We start from the raw sequence: 18,801 nt of genomic DNA, 5'->3' as shown, positions 1-18,801 counted from the left end.
TGCGTGGGTATTGTTCTACACAGGGACAAGGGATCATTCAGCTGGGAGGCTGCCTCCCTCCACCCCGGCATTCCTATCAACCACGGATGCAGTCGGACAACTTTCTCATGTCCTCCAGCCATGACATTCGTACTGTAGAGAGAAGTAGCAACAACTACATTTAGAATTGATAGTTGTAGGAGCAGGCTTGGTCTGGGTTTTTAGTCCTGCTGCAGAGAAGGGAACTGACCACAGTGTGTGAGTTTACAGCATAATATAGACATGATGGGAATAAACGGTCAAGAACACCGCAGCACAACACAGTTCAGAGCCCCCTCCCCATTCCCACAGATACATTTCCAAACAAGCTGCTGGACCAGGTAACGCATCTCACAATTTATTCACTTTGGGCCACAGGGCCACTCGAACAGACTTTGTCCACATATCCTTAGTGCACCTTTTTTTTTTTTTTGATTGAAGCCATCAGTGCATTAAAATAAAAGAATTAGGTCAAATGAGCCATTATTAAATGGATTCGAAATTTGTTTTAGATGTTAGACTATCACAACTATTTTTATAGGTGGCCTTTATATAGCCTATGGAAGCCAACAGTTTTTAAGGAAGGAAGAATAGTAGAAAAGCAATGATAGGTTTGGGAACATTTTAGAAAAGAAAATCACAAAAAGTTTCATTAAAAGCATCTTTGTGTTTTTAAAATCCGGGAAAGTTTGCTATTGAAACTTCTGCAATGTGACTTTGAACATTATACAAATATTTTAGAGACAGAGTAATACTTTTTTAAACAAAAAGGACGCCTGATCCATTTCCCTAATGAACGATCAGGAAAGCAGAGGTGACAGGTGACTTCAACTTCACAGGCAAATATATATAGGGTGCACATTCATATGTCTCTTTTCTGATTACATCTTCCTCCAGGTTCCACGGGTGCGTGGTCCAAATGGGGCGTGGCAGGGGCAGAGATGTCAGACGGTGGCAGTGAAGTGGGCTTTGCAGCACCTTACTGGCAAGAGAATGAGAATCCGGTGCAACCAAGAAGCAATCCTCAATCAGCTTGCTCTTTGCAACTCAAGAGGATGAGTAAAATGTGTTCATCCTGAGAGTTACTTCTAGAGAACTTCAGAGAGAAAATCTGGAGGCCTTAACCTGCCTCAAGTGACAGGTAAGGGGCTTGGTCGGTGGCAGAGGACCCCCAATGCAGCATCCCTGGTTTGAACAATTATTTATTCCCCACAGGTGACATGGGCACAGAATCGAGCTGTTAGAATTGGACGCTCGAGGAGGCAATTTCAGCTTTGCTGCATGTGCTCTAGGTACCCACTTCCTTAGCGTGAGGTCTGTTTGCTGGAGGCTGATGTCACCAGTCTCTTAGCCCTGTCGGTCATTTCTCTCACTCCTTCTGCTGCTAGAAGAGTTTTTGGAGCTGGTGAGAGAACGCCGGGGCCTAACCCAGGAAAGTAGAGCCTGAGTTGTGGGGTCAACACACAGCGGTGGCATGAAGACACTAACAAGTAGGTGAGCACCCAAGCCTTGGTCCTGGGAACAGTTACCTGTTAGTACGAGTGCGTGACAAAGCCCAATCCAGAGCCCTTCTAATGGGGTCAGGAACCTGGGGGATGCATACAGCGTTCCTTCCAAGGAGGTGACTAGCTGGTCCTACTAAGCCCTAGGGCGTGGGTTCAGCCCTCCACCAGACTCTGAGGAGCTGTATCACCCCTGGACTCTGGAGAAGTGAGCTGGTGCTCTGGGATGTGTCAAGCAGCAGATATCGTGGGGGTGCGAAGGGGGCCCATCTAAAAAGTGTCTGGGCAGGAGATCTGAGCTGCTGGCCTCTCCGGGCCTGAAGGCAGCTGGACAGAAGAGGGCAGCATCACTCTGTCCTTGCCGTCGAGTCTCAGAGGAGGGCGGGAGGGGTCCCAAGACAGAGTTGACTTGGATGCAGCTTGTGTCCACGTTTAGCTCAGGGCTGCAAACACAAGGGGATGGGTGTCTCTAGACTCTTCAGGGATTGCCTCTGTCCAGACCCGTGGCTTCCCCTCCGCCTCCCTTCTTTCAGGTTTGAATGTCCCTCCTGCCCCTGTCCTCCCTGTGTGAGCGCACACCAAGTTGACCTGACAAGGTGAGTGGAGCATTTGGCAGTGGTGACTTTGCTGCGGTCCCTGTATTTTCATGAAACAGCACCGAGATCGATTGCTCCCCCTCCCTTTCTTAGTGCTGGAGGCTCAGAAGACAGGGATCTGGTCCCTCCGAACCACGTCCAGGTCATCATCCAGGGTTAACAAAACCTGGAATGGGAGGGGCGGAGGAATGAAAGCAGTGCACGGTCACAGCCATAGTAAACCCAGCTTCCTCTCTGAGACTCACCTGGGTTGACAGCACAAGCGCCTTCCTGTCCTCTGTGGCTGTCTGCAGTGCTGTGCTCTACATGGGCAATTATGATCACCTAGTTCATCTATTAATTCCGATGTGTACCAAGGGCCTATTATGTGCTATTCTAGATGCCAGAGACAAAACTCCCTACCTTCCTGGAGCTTACATTTGAGAGAGCTTCAGACATGAAGCAAATGGGGACAATACAGCCATGTTAGTGATGTGTGCAAAGTCCAGTGTACTAGATAATAATATGTAATGAAAATAGTAACAAAAATTAAACTACGGAGGGAGTATAGGAAGTATGGGGTAGGGAAAGGTTGAAAAAAAGTGCTGATGGGGTGGCCAGGGAAGTCATTACTTAAAAGGGGACATGTGGCCCAAGATCTAGAGGAAAGGAAATCTTGTTGCATAGAGTATTGCTATACAAGCAATGTATACTCCGCCTCCATTTTCAGTTCCCTCTGCCACCACTCTCTTCACATGGAAACTTTCACTCCACTTTTGTGGTCTCTGTCTCTCTCATGAAGGTGTTGTTCATCAAAACTACACGTCACGAGGAGTGAGGTTTATACAGATTGTTGAACTTCCCCAGCTGGCCACAAGGGGGCAGCCCCGCTCCACTCTCGAGGCCGTGTGGCGGCAGAGCCCGCTCACCGTGAGCAGTGCTGGGAGCACAGGTCTCCCAGTGTTGTTGCTTGCTACCTGTGCACAGGCACAGCGGACTTTTAATTTGGAAAAGTCTAAATTAGGATGAAAGGAAGCCAGCAGTGATCATCCATTGTTAGAGTATGCATAGCTTCTGGAAAGGTGTTTGGGCCACAAGAAATGGAAGGATTACAGGAGAGATCTGGGACAGACTGGTTAGAAGCAAGAGACCTGGCTGCTATCCCCAGCCGCTCCAGAAACTTGTAAAATATTTGTGGGATATTCAGTGAGACTGGAAGAGGAGGAGGAATGTGAGCACAAGAAGGAAGAATCTAATGTTACTGAAATTTGAATGAGTGCCAGAAGTGATTCCTGGGGCGATTCTGGGCATGTGAGTTCTAATAACCGATTCAGTCCAAATGTTGTGCCATTTAAGGAAAATCATTTTGTTAACTCTGTATCTTGAAATATTGGAGAGTAAAAGGAAAATGAAAATAAAGATCTAACTGAAGGATATGTGAAAAAAGATATAAAAGAATCTGTATATTAAATTATAATGAGGAATTAGAAAGAGAAGTTAGAAATACAAAAAAGTAAGGAACGCAGGGGAAGAAAGTACAGGATGTGAAGAGAGAAGAAATTGACAGACAGGTATTGTAAACTCACCAAGAATGAGAAAAACAGGGCTGTGGCAGAGAGGAAGTGCCAGATGTCATGGTCATCAAAGAAATCGAGCAGGATACACTCCCGGTTCTTCTCCCGGGATTCGGCTGGGGTTCCCTGGAGGAAGGTGAGGCAGAATGTGGGTGAGCACTCCTACAGTTCAACTGTTTAGAGGGCTGAGCGTCCAGAAAGCCACAAAAATGCTATTGGATGCCCGGCTCAAAAAGTTAGCTTCCAAGAAAACATTAGTCCACACGAAAACTTGTACACAATGTTCACAGCGGCCACACTCATAACAGCCAAAGAGTGGAAACAATCTAAATGTCCCTCAACTGATGATAGGTAAAATGTGCTGCATGCATACGATGGAAAATTATTCAGCAATTAAAAAGACATGAAGTACCAATATATGCTACCACATGGATGAATGGATAAGCTAGACTTCAAGACCACATATGGTATGATTCCATGTGTATGAAATGTCCAGAACAGGCAGATCTATAGAGACCAAAGATAGATTAGTGGTTGCTTATGGCTGGTGGTTTAGGGAGAAACGGAGAGCGACTCCTAGTGGGCAGGCTTTCTTTCTGGAGTGATAACAAATGTTCTAAAATTGATTGTGATGGAGAGCTGAGGCTTCCTTTCTGCTACTCAATGTATCACTTATTTCCTAGGCCTCAGTTTTCCCATCTATGCAATGGATTTATAAACACCTGCAGCTGGGTATTTGTTTATGGATAGGATTATGAGAAGATACACTAATGAAGGTTTGACACACGTTAAACATCCATGGGCAAGAGAGTCATAATACAACACGTAATGAGCATCCAATCTGCCCTGTTTGGAGGGCTCACACCTTGACGAGGCCTACTCTGACAATGACGACAGCATGACATTTATGTGTGGACATTAAACACCATCCCTTTTAGAGAAAGCTTTCATTTCAAAGACAAACAGCAACAAGCACACGGAGAGGGAAGTGGGAAGATCAAAAAGGCAAGAGGGAGGGAGAACATTTCCTCTGAAAAGAAAACTGCCCTCTTACCTCCCAGCTGCTGAGATTCTGGAAGAAAAAATACAGAGCGGAGGCCCACACCACAGCCGTGGCCACGATGCAGAAGAGCGGGATGGGGAGGAGCTTCTCCGAGCTGCGGAGCTGTGGATGGAAAGCAGATGCAGCTCGCGGCCTTTTCAGACCCAGGGCGGGCGGCTCCCGGTGCCCACTCTCACCTTCATGATGATGTAAAAGGCCAGGTAGAGCAGCAGGTTACAGATGAAGATCCCCAGCATGTAGGAAGCGAAGTCCCGGGGTCGATAGATCAGTCCAAAGAGGGCACTGGGTGCAGGGAGGGATTAGTATGTAGGCATCAAGCTGGGTTGGTAACATTGTTGGCTTTTTCACCTCCACTTTGGGGAGGAAGGGAGTTAAAGAAAAACCTCTAATGCAAGTAAATTACAACACCTCCTTCAGACCTGGCATTTTTGATGATTGTAAGGTTCCCATAAGTGGATGTACCACAATCCTCTTTCCTCTCTAGTTGAAATAGTTTTCCTTTTGCCTTGTGGCTTTTCATTACAAAGAACAGTGCAATGGATAAATCACTACCTTCAGACGTATTATGCTTTTCTCTTTTTTTGCATTTAAGATTAATTCCTTAGACTAGATTACTAGAAATAGAATTATCTCGAAATTGGCTTGCCACACATTATCAACAAAAAACTGTCTATGGTTTTTATTATTTATTTACTTATTTATTTAAAAATGTTTTTTATTTTATTTTTTTTTAATGTTTATTTATTTTTGAGAGAGAGAGAGACAGAGCACGAGCTGGGTAGGAGCAGAGAGATAGGGAGACACAGAATCAGAAGCAGGCTCCAGGCTCTGAGCTGTCAGCCCAGAGCCCGACGCGGGGCTCGAACTCACCGACTGCGAGATCGTGACCTGGGCTGAAGTCGGACGTCTAACCGACTGAGCCACCCAGGCGCCCCATGTTTGTTTATTTTTGAGAGAGAGAGAGAGAGAGAGAGAGAGAGCATGAGCGGGGGAGGGGCAGAGAGAGAGGGAGAGAGACAGAATCCCGAGCAGGCCCCACATCCAGCATGGAACTGGACTCGGGGCTTGATCCCTTGACCATGAGATCGTGACCTGAGCTGAAATCTAGAGTTGGAAGCTCAACCGACTGAGCCACTCGGGCTCCCCTATGGTTTTTACATTAATACTGAAGTTTAGGGGCGCCTGGGTGGCTCAGTTGGTTAAGCGTCCGACTTCAGCTCAGGTCACGATCTCGCGGTCTATGAGTTCGAGCCCCGCATCGGGCTCTGGGCTGATGGCTCAGAGCCTGGAGCCTGCTTCTGATTCTGTGTCTCCCTCTCTCTCTGCCCCTCCCCCGTTCTTGCTCTGTCTCTCTCTGTCTCAAAAATAAATAAACGTTAAAAAAAAATTAAAAAAAATACTGAAGTTTAGTTTGGTTGGGGTTTAGCACTGCTTTTTTTCCCCAAATTTCTTTTAAAATAACATTCAAGATTCACATGAAGTCACTCCATGTCTTGTAGTGTCCATGGGAAACTGAAGATGGAGAAACAAAAAGGAAGCCAACCCTCCACAAGGTTCCCATAGTGCCGGTGTGTTGTCACACCCCATTCATCCCTGCAGACCTTGCTGCCCAAAGAGCGCCTGTGTAAGAAAAGAGAGGCCATTTACCTTGTCTTGTGAGCAGATCGTGGGTTTGGTTTTGGTCATGGGAGGGGTGGGGACAAGCCAGGTGTTTGTGAGCACTGGGGACATAGTTATCAGGTGCTCATTATCAAGGGGCTGGTCCCTTTTCTCCCACGAGCACCCTGCACCCTATCTTACAGAGTCATCAGGACTGTGGGGTCCTCCCTAAAAGAGAGGTCAAGAAGAGTGCCACAGGTGACCACTGCCAAGAATCACCCATCTCGACGTGTCTCTACATCAAGGAGGGGTCCTTCACAGGCATGGCGCTTACCCCGAGGTAATCCCTGGGTGACAACATAATGGGAAATTTCTTCCACAAGCATATGCCCCAAGTAAGATTTGAATTCTCAAAACCCGATTCTGGCTTTCCCCGAAGGTACGCCTCTGTTTTCAATCCTTTCATGTCTTAAAGGGGGGCAGGAGTCATCTTTCTATCAAAGGTCACTGACCTTTTTAGCATATCAGCTAAGAACCACTAATAAAAGCAACTAAACTTACTGACTTGGGGTAGACTAATGAAACAGCTCACTTACATTTTAAAGTTGAGAATAGGTTGTATAAAATAGTTACAGATAACAAAAATATAGGTCTGTTGTACTGTTCTATTTTGAAGCCATCGGAGGGAAAAAAGCCCAGGTAATAATGAGGGAAAAGAAGAAAAGGGATATTGGTTCAGTAGGAAGATTGAGAACCATAGGGCAAGAAATAAAGAGGAAAGAGACTTGTACACACACATGCTCATGCACACACGCTCATGCACACACGCAAGCACACACACATTTAGTAAGAAAGGGAAATGTCTACTGGGTAGCCTTGATGGAAAGTTCTACAAGACTTTAAAACTATGCTTCATGTTTGTAACTTTTAGAATAATCTCTAGCATCTAACTATCTACATAGTCTATCCATGTAGATAACAGATTTGATGTTGGTCTTGTGGTGCAAATGAGCTCAATGCATCAAGGTGCTGAACGCAGCACTTTAAAAGAGACCACCGTTGGTACACAAGGCTTCCTAGTGTGTTCTTTGTGGAGGAAAAATACCTTTCTTCCAAGTCCCTAGGGCAAGCACAGTCCTACACGCTCCTTAATTTCACATTTCTTTATATAAATGACAGCCAAGGAAAGCTAAACCGCCGTGTTACAGACATCAATAAAGAGAAAAACGTGTCTTCCTAAGACTACTTACAAGGACCAGTTAACCAGATTCCCCACGATGAGCAACACCATTCTATCCTGGAAAGAAAACATCAGATGAGAGACTGCACACATCTCTTTTCTTTTGACCTACTTGTAGGGGCAGCATCAATTATGGGGAAACAATTGCCTGGTGAAAAGAGTTTCCATGGTTCTAAGAGAGCTGTGCCTGCAGGCGGACACTAATCTCCTATGGGAACAAATGGCGAGGCCTCGGTCTGTGAACGGATGTGACTTTGTGTCTGTTAAAGAAAACACGGTGAGTAAAGCAGGACTCTTACTGTTTCCCCCACCAGTGTGTAGGGTAGCTGGGCACCCCGGCCCCACTTCTTGAGGAAGTTGGTGATGTGTGTCGATTACTCGGTAGTGAAAAGAATTCTGCCGTTGCTGTAATGTAATCCAGCACTGTTTCCCTGCGCCGTTACTTAGCGAGCCACGAGGCAGCTCTCGGGGCTCACCCGTATGGCTCCCGTTTCCTCTCCATTACTCTGACTCCAAGGAGGTCCTGCAACGCTCAGGCTCCCGGTCTCTAAACACACAGCCCTTAACACTAAAGATGTTGGTGGTGGGTGAACTAGGAGAGGTCCACCTCAAAGGAAAGTTCCTCTGATAGAGATTAATTCACAACCTGGCCCTGCTTCTTTGCATACAGTGTAAAACTTTTAGGTGGCATCTGATTGTACTTTAATTTGCATGTCCTCATGGACTATTTAAAAGTGCTGATTCTCTGTCTTTGTGGGTGATCCATCTAGCTTGGAGGAAATATCTTCCTTTAAAAAAATTAGCTCTGGGGCACCGGGGTGGGTCAGTTGGGTAAGCGTCCGACTTCGGCTCAGGTCATGATGTCACAGTTCGTGGGTTCAAGCCCTGCATCGGGCTCTGTGCTGAGAGCCTGGAGCCTGCTTCCAATTCTGTGTCTCCCTCTCTCTCTGCCCCTCCCCTGCTCACTCTCTCTCTCTCTTTCTCTCAAAAATAAACATTAAAAAAAAATAAAAGAAAAATAGTCTGCTAGAAAAAAAGACAGTCTACATCACATAATGTGAGTAAACAAACAAACATTAATTGCTCCTCATGGCTCACAGCTAAGGCAGGCTTAACTCTCAAAATACTCACAGGTCCTACTGGTTTTTTTTTTTTTTTAATGTTTATTTATTCTTAGAGAGAGAGAGAGGGAGAGAGAGAACATATGCACAAGCAGGGGAGGGGCAGAGAGAGGGAGACATAAAAAATCTGAAGCAGGCTCCATGCTCTGAGCTATCAGCACAGAGCCCAACATGGGGCTCAAACCCACAAACCACGAGATCATGACCTGAGCCAAAGTCGGACGCTTAACCAACTGAGCCACCCAGGAGCCCCAGCCCTACTGGGTTTTTAAGTTCTCATGTAAATAAAACCCTTCAGCCTCAGTCCCCTCAATAGAGTTCCTGCCCAAGCTCTAGAGGGTGAAAACATTCTCATATTCCTTTATGTCAATATGATCGTAAACTATTTGATCATAAATTATTAGCAGGTACTTTGTGAACTCCTGTGTGTCAGGCCCAAACAGTATCAGGAATTCTGACCACAGCATGGTGGAAAGTTTGGGGTAATGGCTCCCAGCACGTATGTGGCCTTCCTAAGGTCACTCACTGGCCAGAGAGCCAAGATATAGCTGGGACCAGGGTCCCAATCGTTCTGCCTAGTGTAGAAATGTATGATATACTGAAAACAGTGATGGAGAATTTTTAGAACTTGCATTTCAACCAGTAAGTAATAACCACAATTTTGAAGAAAATATCCTTGCTTACTGTAAAAATCAAACAATGTACACAAATCAAACCAGTGTATGGTGTGGCAAGTGTTAAGTTCTTTTTTAAAAAAAGTTTTTAACGTTTATTTATTTTTGAGAAAGAGAGAGACAGAACATAAATGGGGGAGGGGCAGAGAGAGAGGGAGACACAGAATCTGGAGCAGGCTCCAGGCCCTGAGCTGTCAGCCCAGAACCCGACGCGGGGCTCAAACTTGTGAACTGTGAGATCATGACCTGAGTTGAAGTCAGATGCTTAATCGACTGAGCCACTGAGGTGCCCCTTAAAGTGTTCAGTTCTTGATGAAAGCAACCGGAGTGACAGATGCCCAGTTTTCTTGGGACAAGCCTGGTTTATGCCTGCTGTCATGGTATAATTATCCAGTGAGTGCCCTTTGCACTTCCACAAGTGAAACAATCATACCTCTTTGGATGACACCCTGCCTTGATCCTTCCCCATAGCAACTGTCACTGTTCCGTAGTTTTGTATGTATACACAGATTTCTTCTTTAAACACTAGCAGTATTTCATGTATAAAAATGGATCTATCCCAGTCTGTTTTTTATGAGCAAGAAGAAGAGTAAGGAACATGCTTCTTCCCCCTACTTGGAGCTCAGCCACCCTGGGCCATCTGGCCTTCTTGATTTAGGGAACCTGAGTGTCTGCCCTGAGCCTGCCCCTCATACTGTTCCCCTTCTCTCTGGGACAAGGCCAAGGCACACAGGAGCACACACGTACCATATACAGAGGCCGGCTGCACTGCTGGACGAAGTCCGTGTAGAACACCATAGCGGCCCTTCGGAAAATCCCCAAATCTGCCGATGACACAATTGCATAGTAAAGCTTAGTCAGAGATACTACAGAATACTCCCATACGGCCCAAGATTTAGGGCCAAGATGATGTCGTCTTCACCTTATAAAAATGGTGCTTTGTACTTATTAGGTCAGCAACAGATGTTTGCTTTAAAAAATGGTGCCTGTGGGGCGCCCCGGTGGCTCAGTCAGTTAAATATCCAAATTTGGCTCAGGTCATGACCTCACGGTTTGTGAGTTTGAGCCCTGCGTCAGGCTTGCTGCTGTCAGTTCAGGGCCCACTTTGGATCCTCTGTTTCCCTCTCTCTCTGTCCCTCTCCCTCTCTCTCTCAAAAATGAAAAAAACGTTTAAAAAATTAAAATTAAAAAAAATTGTGCCTGTACATGCCTGTGCTGTCCTGTAAGGTGTGCTGTATCCAGGCATCATACTGCAGAAAAAGGCAAGTGAGGTGGACCCATGTGACAAATGCTCACAAATAATTTGAGTGGCCGGCCAGCGCCTCTATCGTCTCCATCAGCTAAGTTCCCCTTTGTGTACAGTTTAGTGCAGAGGTGTTTCCTTTATAGCAGAGATGTTATGGGGCCCCTCCAGGTACCTTAAAACATCTTCTCTCTCTAGAGGATGGGAAATCTTAGCCTGTAAAAATTCGAATCTGTATTTCTCCATGTGGTTGTAAGTCAGTAAGAATTGAGCCAAGGGACACTGAAGTCTATGGAGCACATTCAGAGAGTCTAAACTTGTACTGCAACAGTAATCAAAGGAATGCAAGTTACGATGGAGAGCAAAAGATCGGGAAGAATTTTTAAATGCGATCCTTCAGAAGCATAGAATGAAACACAGCACATGTGTGTGTTACAATTGTTCTATGAACAGAGTGAGGGTCACAGGTGGAGCTGTCTTTCTGTGAACAGTCTACACTTGTAGACATCACAGGCAAGGCTGAGGTCTGCTCAAAGCAAGCATTTCAACCAGGGGGGACCCCAGCTGTGTTGTGAATGCCATTCCTCCTCACATTTACCCTTGGGGTCAGTTTCACCAGACTTCACTAGACCAGATATACTGAGGGAGGGAGGGGATGGGATGGGTCCATGCAATAGTCCAGAAGACGTGCAGGGCAGGCTGGGCTGGAGTGTATCCTTTCCTCTGAGCCTCTCTCTGGCCCCCTCCCCATAAGCTGATCCTGCCCAACCTGGAAGGGGTGTTCAGAGAGCCAGGCTGGCAGACAGTCACACAGGTCGCTGTGTTAAGAAAGCAATCTAGAGCCCTGGGAAGGGTGGCTGAACATTACCTGTGTCAGACACATCTGAATCGGAGGGAAGCAGGGAATAAATGAGAAAAGAAAATGATATAAGAAGGTAGCCAAACAGGTAAACTACTGGTCATTTTATTTTTCTCTCAAAACGATGACTTTAGTTTTATTTTCCAATTAAAAAAAGTAATGTTTGCTCATCATAAAGAACACAGAAACTTCCTGCCTGTCTCAAACGTTCAGACGTTTCCTCTTCTTCAAAGAGTGAATCAGAGTCTGTCTCTCCCTATCTCCTTTATGCACCACTTGCATTTTGCAATCCATTCTCTCTCACAAGTGATCCCTGCCATCCTTTCCTTGGGCTCTGGTAGCAGAGTCATGATCTGGGCAAGTGGCTCCATGGTTTTCTGTCCTCCTTAGAAGATGCTCTGCCCCATTGCTGCTGCCTTTCCTGTATCCACGTTCATTTGCAGATGCGGCCTGAGGGCCACGGAGAAGGTATGTCATTGCAGAAAGCAAAGGCAGCTTATGAAATGGGCGGAGAGGCTGGTGTTGGCTGAACCATTGTCCGCTAACTCAGCTTCCTGCCTTTGGACTAAATTTAGATGCAATCATTGTCACCATAGAACAGGACATTTTCCTTTGGACTCTGGTAAGTCTGTGACCACCTCGGGAAGAGGTGGGTAGAGAAATTGAAAATACTCAGTAGTGCTATGCACTGGCTGTCTTCCATTTACCCTTGCAAACCCATTTGCCGCATCTCTGTCCTGCACCAGGCCCACGAGCCTGACTGTAGGACCACGTAAGTGGATTTTCTCACTCTCCATGGATTTGGACAATGGGAAGCCCCAGTAGGAGACTGGAGGGACACAAGAAGAAAAGTGAGCTCAGAGTACTTATCCACCTTCTGCCCTCCCTGTGAGGTTGCCTCAGACTGGCCGTGTCTTTCAGGGTGACTTCCTCTCCTTCCACATTTTGGTAACTACTTCCTTCCTGTCCTTTGGACTAATGGATATGAGAGTTTCTCTGCTACTTACCCCAGGTTGCCAGACTACCACGTTCATTCTCCTCTACCTTGACCTTGTCTTATGAACAGTCCCTTTGTGACTAAAACCTTCATCTTTCTGTGTGACATCTTTTTCCTGTTGAGACCCTACAGACTATTACATGGTCATAATATGCTACATTACATCTCTCCTTTTTCAGAAGGTAAACCAATACGGTATTGCAAAATTGTATGGGGCAAAAGTGGTATAGATATATTAAAAGTTCCTGTATGTATTATTAACGGTCACACTGTTACATACATCTGTATTCAAGTTTATTTTTCCAACTCAGGGAGCAACCAGAACAACCATGATCCAAATTATTTTCCTTTTCAAAGTTGACTTTGTATGCCTTCACTCACCTTTGAATCTGGAGGATGGGGCATGACCAGAGCATCAAGCCAAATGCTCTGCACAACCATTTAATGATGCTTCCACTGGGCGATTTGGAGGTACATTGGCTCTGTTATTGCCACGGGCAAATCTACTGACTGTGCCACAGGGGAAAACTAAGCTGCCAAAATGAGAAATTGTTTTATTCAGCTTTCTAATCTGAAAGTTACTTGGTTATGTAGAATCACTCTTAGACCTGGCTGTATTTTAAAGGCCTCATTCCCTAGTGAGTAAGGGGTCTGCCGGGCAAATGAATACTCCTTCTAGGCCACGTTCTGAATTCCCAGATCCCAGAATTCCCCGCCCAGATGGACCTGAGTCCCCTCGCAGAACCTGATAGCCCCCTTCCTTAGTCTACCTTCCTGAGGACAGATGGTACCCCTGGAGCGGGCACTTCTAGGGGCAAGGAAGGGCCAGCTGAATGCTGGGCAAGAATATCCATGTACATACTTGTGAGACCCCTTAAGATGCAGGACAGAGCCAGCGTGGGAAGAAGAGAGGGGCAGGGGCTGGGGACCAGCTCTCCAATACAGTTATGTTCTGGAGTGTCCTTCTGAGGAAATGACAATTTTAAATTTGAACCTGGACCTTCTAGGTTGTAATGAAGGCATATATATTTATCAGTTTGTTGGCCTGCTTCCCTGCCTTCCTCCCTCCCTTCCTTCTATCCACGTATTTAATAGATTTTTAAGTCTGCTTTACAACTTAAGTTTTTTTTTAGTGGGCTTTTATTTACACTTTTGCTTTGGGCTCTGCAAATACGAGGGTTCAGCCTATGCTTATACACAATTATTTTTCTTGAAATATACAAAAGAATATTTAAGTGTGGCTTCCTGGACCTTAAACGGCCTGGGGATATTTAAATGCTCTAACATGACTTCAATCTATCTGTTCCCGTGCATGCTGACTGACAGCAGCAGGGCAGAAGCTGGTCCCATGGAGCACGCAGTGCTCTAATGTGATACGTTCACATTGTCGGGGTAGTTCAGCAGATGTCCCACCTGTTATGATTCCTAAGTCTCAAAACGCTCCAGTTCCAGGATTTGAAAACAATATAAAATTCATTCTTGATAACCATGTAGGCTACTTGGAGAAATGCTCGTTTTAAATGTTACAGTCTGAAAGCTATTTCTGTAGGTGGAATGGGTGGAGTGCTGACCAACCATTCTTCAAACACACTTTCAAAGTCTGTGAGTTATAAAGCACTGGGTCTTGGGGCTGGGGGTCTGCCTCAAGTCTGAGTATGACCACCTTAGTTTCTCAGTTGGAATCAGAACAGTGGCAATAGCTCATTGTAATCCTACACAGGAGAGGACGTTATAAAATACCCAGAATTCAGAGCACGTGTTCATGATGACCAGCAACACTTCCATTTAGGGTGAGCGAAGACAATGCTTTCTTGAGGTAAGTTAATCAGTGTGTTAGTGTAGAGCAACAGGTGACTCACCTATCTTGAAACGACCCATGTAGTAGATCTGGGTGCTAAGGGCTAGAGATGCCAAGATATGGATTGCGGAGAAGATGATCCAGAACCACAGGTCGTTTTTTCCAAACACCTAGGAGTAAAGATGGAGGTTACCTTCATCCAGGGTTTTCCCCACAGAACTCCGGAAAATCATTCTCTCATGTATGCATAAGGAGTCAAAAACTGAGCTGTGCATGCATTTTGATCCCCTCCCCCCCCAACTTCTGTGAGCTCGCAGGGATCACACTGCACAAAAAAGAATGGCTACCTGGCCAAGCAAAAATGGAAGAAGGAGGAAATGGGTGAGGCACCGAACATCAACAGGGGCAATAGGTCTAAAGCTGGGAGCTAATGCTCTGACAATGACTGCAGACAATGGACATGTGTCCCTGCACATTTAGAAAGCCGCTTCTGCTCTTTTAAGTCTGCCTTTCCCATCAGCTTGAACATCTCTATTCCATTCTCACATGAGTGAGGTCCCAGCTTTACAGTGGAACTCTCCAGGGGTGGTAGTTTTACAGGTGCCTATTACATTATTAGAGATAAATAGCTAAATAACTGAATAAAATGCCATGAATTGACTCATGATGGCCATGTGGCAGGAACCAAGGATTGTAATTAATTCAAACCTGTTCCCCTGAGGTCCACCAAACAAACAGCAACAAAACAAAACAAAACAAAACAAAAAACAAAAAAACAAAAAAACCTCCCAAGGGGGTATGTTTGGAAAGCCGGGCTGAAGGCCACGGGGAGGGACGCACCACTCCGAGGACAGTGAGCGTGATGACCACCGCGAAGGAGGCGTAGGCAGCGTAGGCGCTGGCATTGATGTCTGGGTGGCGGGTCTGGTAGAGCTTCAGCATGCAGAGGCCGGCGATCATGTACATGAAGGAGGTGTCTGAGGGCGCACAGGGGGAGCCAAAACAATCAGGATCCAGTAGGTGACAGACAATTTCTCTTTAGTCTTGAAAAACCCCCTGCCTTCAGGCCCTAGAATATTTGCTGCCCTCAGTTTGAGTGGAGACCTCCAACATGGCAGCCTCCACAGGCACATTCTCTGGCCAGACCCCACATACTCCACTCACAGAAGAAAAGTATCTGATGATAGGATAAATAATTGACTATCCCCGCTTGCAGGGGTATTTGCGTTTAAATGCTGGTGTTCAACAGCAACAGCAAGAGTCCATACTGGTGACAGTTAGGGCACTGTGACCATGGAAAGAATGCTAGGTGGGTGTGGAAGGTCCTTATCCGTGTCCTGAAACATAACCACATTGATTGTTCAATATATAGCTCATATAATTGATTGCTCATATATAGCTTTACAGCCTAGGGATGGAAAGTAGCTAGAAATTAAATGTGGCTTAGTTGTATGACAGTGATGGAAATGCAAACTGGAACAACAAGGCAATGTCCCATATTACTCAAGAGTGTAGCAAAACATTTCAATGTCTGATGGTAACATATTAGTGATGATATAGGGAAATGGGAACTCTCAGGCAGCTAGTGGGAGTAGGAATCAACACTCTGGAGAAACTTGGAAGTTCTTGGTAAAATGGTGACTGGTCCAGGTGACTCCAACATTCTACTTCTAGGTGTCCCAGGGAACCTCTCTCACATGTGCACAAAGAGAAGTATGTAAGGGTGTTCACTGAAGCGCTGTCTACAATAGCAACATATTGGCAACATCTAAATGTTGTTCAGTAGAGGAATTGACAAATGTAGTATACATATTTTTATTACAGAAGATGACAGTCCTTAAAAATGAAAGAACTGGATGCCTTTGATTCAATATTCATAAATCTTGAAAACATTGTTGGACAAAAAAACATTGTAGAACATAGTTTGATAGGTAAATATTAACTTACTACAAATGTAGTAAAATTATAAAAACTAGACTGATAAAATATCAAATTAGTCAAGCTGTTGCCTCTGAGGACGGAAGAGGGGAATAAGTTTGGAAAACAGTTCAAAGGACTCAACTTTGTCACGTTTTCTTTCTTTCTTTCTTCTTCTTCTTCTTCTTCTTCTTCTTTTTAATTAAGTAATCTCCATGCACAACACAGGGCTTGAACTCACGACCCTGACATCAAGCGTTGCATGCTGTACTGACTGAGCCAGCCAGGTGCCCCACAACGTGTTATTTCTTAAAAGGTAGATTTAAGGCAGGTATTTTTTAAATGTTGGCATTTGTTCATTCTGAGTGGTGAATGATATTGTTCTCTGTAGTTTTCTCTGTTAAAAGTGTTTCTAAATTAAAAAAAAAATTAAATGTGGCAGAGAATTTCTGTGGTGTTCTGGGCCCACAGAGGCTAGAGTACAAAGATAAAAATGACTTTTTAAAATTCTTCTCCTTGAGTGTGGAGGTCACTACTACTGGCACCTGTTCTCACCTTTCTCCTTCCTGACAGCATGTTAGTAACTCAACTGCCTCAGCCCCATTTTCAATTCAGAAATGCATGCCTTTTTAGCCTACTGGTTCCAGCAAAGCGAACTCCACCTGTGGTGCGTCGGATGGTTCTCACTGGTCTAAAAGGTGATCTGCCTCCTTTGCCACCATGATTGATGTCCCAACCCAGGCTTGAGCTAACCAGCACCTGGAGAATAATTCTGGAATGGCTCATGACTAAACTATTGAGGTGTGGAAGAATGTTATCTGGGGGGAGAGGGGGTTCGCAAAGAAGTTTCCTTGCTCTTTTTGTTTTTTTTTTTGTTTTTTAATTTTTTAAAATGTTTTTATTTATTTTTGAGACAGAGAGAGACAGAGCATGAGCAGGGAAGGGGCAGAGAGAGAGGGAGACACAGAATCCGAAGCAGGCTCTAGGCTCTGTGGGGCAGAGAGAGAGGGAGACACAGAATCTGAAGCAGGCTCCAGGCTCTGAGCTGTCAGCACAGAGCCCGACTCAGGGCTCAAACTCACGGACTGTGAGATCATGACCTGAGCCAAAGTCAGACGCTCAACCGACTGAGCCACCCAGGCGCCCCAGAAGTTTCCTTGCTCTTAAATGAAGGCTCGTGGAAACCAGCTTGCTGTAACCACCAGACATCATGAAGTAGATAGAGACAGGAAGCCAGGACTCGCTGTAGCTATTTTTGCCATCATGAGTTTCCTGATAGCCTGAGGATAAAATCAGCCTGCAGGCTCCGCATAACCTAAGGGATTATGGAGAATTGGAGCCAGAGCCACCAGATAAATCAACTGCAAGCCCTTTCCACCTTTGGACTTTCAGAAGGTGAGCTGATAATTGTCCTTATTATTTAATCCAGTTGAATTGGGCTTTCTATTATTTTCGACCCAAAGCAGTCTAATGACTAAGGCCAAATTATACTGAGGAAACTTTCCAGGTGTCTGTTGAATTCTATCTGCCCTGCTGCCTAATACTTAGCCCATTGCCCACCTACAAATCTAGTCATGGGATCATCATTCACTGTTGAGTGTTTTCTAGTCTGAAAGTGGTCAGAGAGAAAAAATGGTACAACATGTAGAAACCACACCCTGTGGGGAAGTGCCCTTGAATCACTTTAGCTCACATAAAATATTTAATTCTTGCATGCATGACCTCGGTATTTTGTGGAGGGTCCCAGGACCGGACTCCCATAACTTAAATTTGTGTGGTTGATGTAAATTCTAATTACCAAACTGGAAGTTGGAGTAATTAGGACAGACATGGTAACAAGCACTGAGCACTCCTTCCATCATCAACGCGATGCCCATAGCATAGAAAACACCAAAGTGTTTAGGAATCCCATAATCCTGAAAAAGGAGAAAGTGTTGTCAATGGAAAGACACCATCAGTGACAGAACCACAGGATCTGGAAACCCAAGCTTCTGGCCTCCTGTTGTTCATTACACATAACCCATCACCGCACCATCAAGCCAGATGTCCCTCCCCTTTGCATATCCTTCTTGGAACCATGACCCTTCCTAGCTCCCACATCCAATTTACCCTCCCTCTCCTCACCATGGCAAAGATGTCCTTGGCTTCTAGGGCTCTGCGATGGAGAATGTCTCGGCGCAAGACTATCAGCAGGAAGAGGAAGCCCAGGAGCACGTGGCCCAGGTTACTGAGAATGTTGTTGAAGGCACTAAAGGAGGAGAAGGAAACCATGAGAGAGTCGAGGTGATCCAAGATATTCAGAGAATGAATGAATGCTTGAATGAGTGAGTACACTCAGCACTCCACGTTTTCTACCTAGACTTTTCATAAGATTTCAGGACTAGCAAATCATCAGAGATCATCTTTAACCTTACTCCTTTAATTTAGAATGCCTAACCTGTGATCACATGCCCATTTCCTCCCTGGGATGCCTGTGTGGCTTCCCCAACACCCACCCAATCCTCTCTTATCCTGACGACACTGGCATGGAATGAATCCCAGGAAACAGAGCTGCTCCAAAGATGGGCAGTTTAGCCAAGTGTTTCAGCTACACTGTGAGAGGGAATTCTCATAGATGGACC

General features: G+C 45.4%; 1 protein-coding gene across 2 annotated transcripts in view; it reads right to left on the bottom strand.

Annotated features, from left to right (window-relative positions):
- Positions 1-360: 360 nt before the first annotated feature.
- Positions 361-18,801, bottom strand: part of SIDT1 (SID1 transmembrane family member 1) — a 112,791-nt gene continuing 94,350 nt past the window's right edge. Inside the window, exons 16-26 of one of the 2 annotated variants that reach the window (XM_043594199.1) lie at positions 18,305-18,428; positions 17,979-18,096; positions 15,104-15,240; positions 14,325-14,433; positions 11,478-11,492; positions 10,114-10,190; positions 7,582-7,628; positions 4,909-5,014; positions 4,724-4,834; positions 3,682-3,795; positions 361-2,282 (exon numbers count right to left, since the gene is read on the bottom strand). In XM_043594199.1, coding sequence (XP_043450134.1) covers positions 2,220-2,282; positions 3,682-3,795; positions 4,724-4,834; positions 4,909-5,014; positions 7,582-7,628; positions 10,114-10,190; positions 11,478-11,492; positions 14,325-14,433; positions 15,104-15,240; positions 17,979-18,096; positions 18,305-18,428 — 1,021 coding nt within the window. In that variant the 3' untranslated portion in view covers positions 361-2,219. The remainder of the gene's footprint in view (positions 2,283-3,681; positions 3,796-4,723; positions 4,835-4,908; positions 5,015-7,581; positions 7,629-10,113; positions 10,191-11,477; positions 11,493-14,324; positions 14,434-15,103; positions 15,241-17,978; positions 18,097-18,304; positions 18,429-18,801) is intronic. The other variant, XM_043594200.1, reaches the window with a different exon arrangement.

This window comes from Prionailurus bengalensis, chromosome C2 (assembly GCF_016509475.1).
Source record: "Prionailurus bengalensis isolate Pbe53 chromosome C2, Fcat_Pben_1.1_paternal_pri, whole genome shotgun sequence".
NCBI lineage: Eukaryota > Metazoa > Chordata > Mammalia > Carnivora > Felidae > Prionailurus > Prionailurus bengalensis.
The sequence above is the reverse complement of the archived record's forward strand: the minus strand, read 5'-3'. Positions and strand labels throughout refer to the sequence as shown.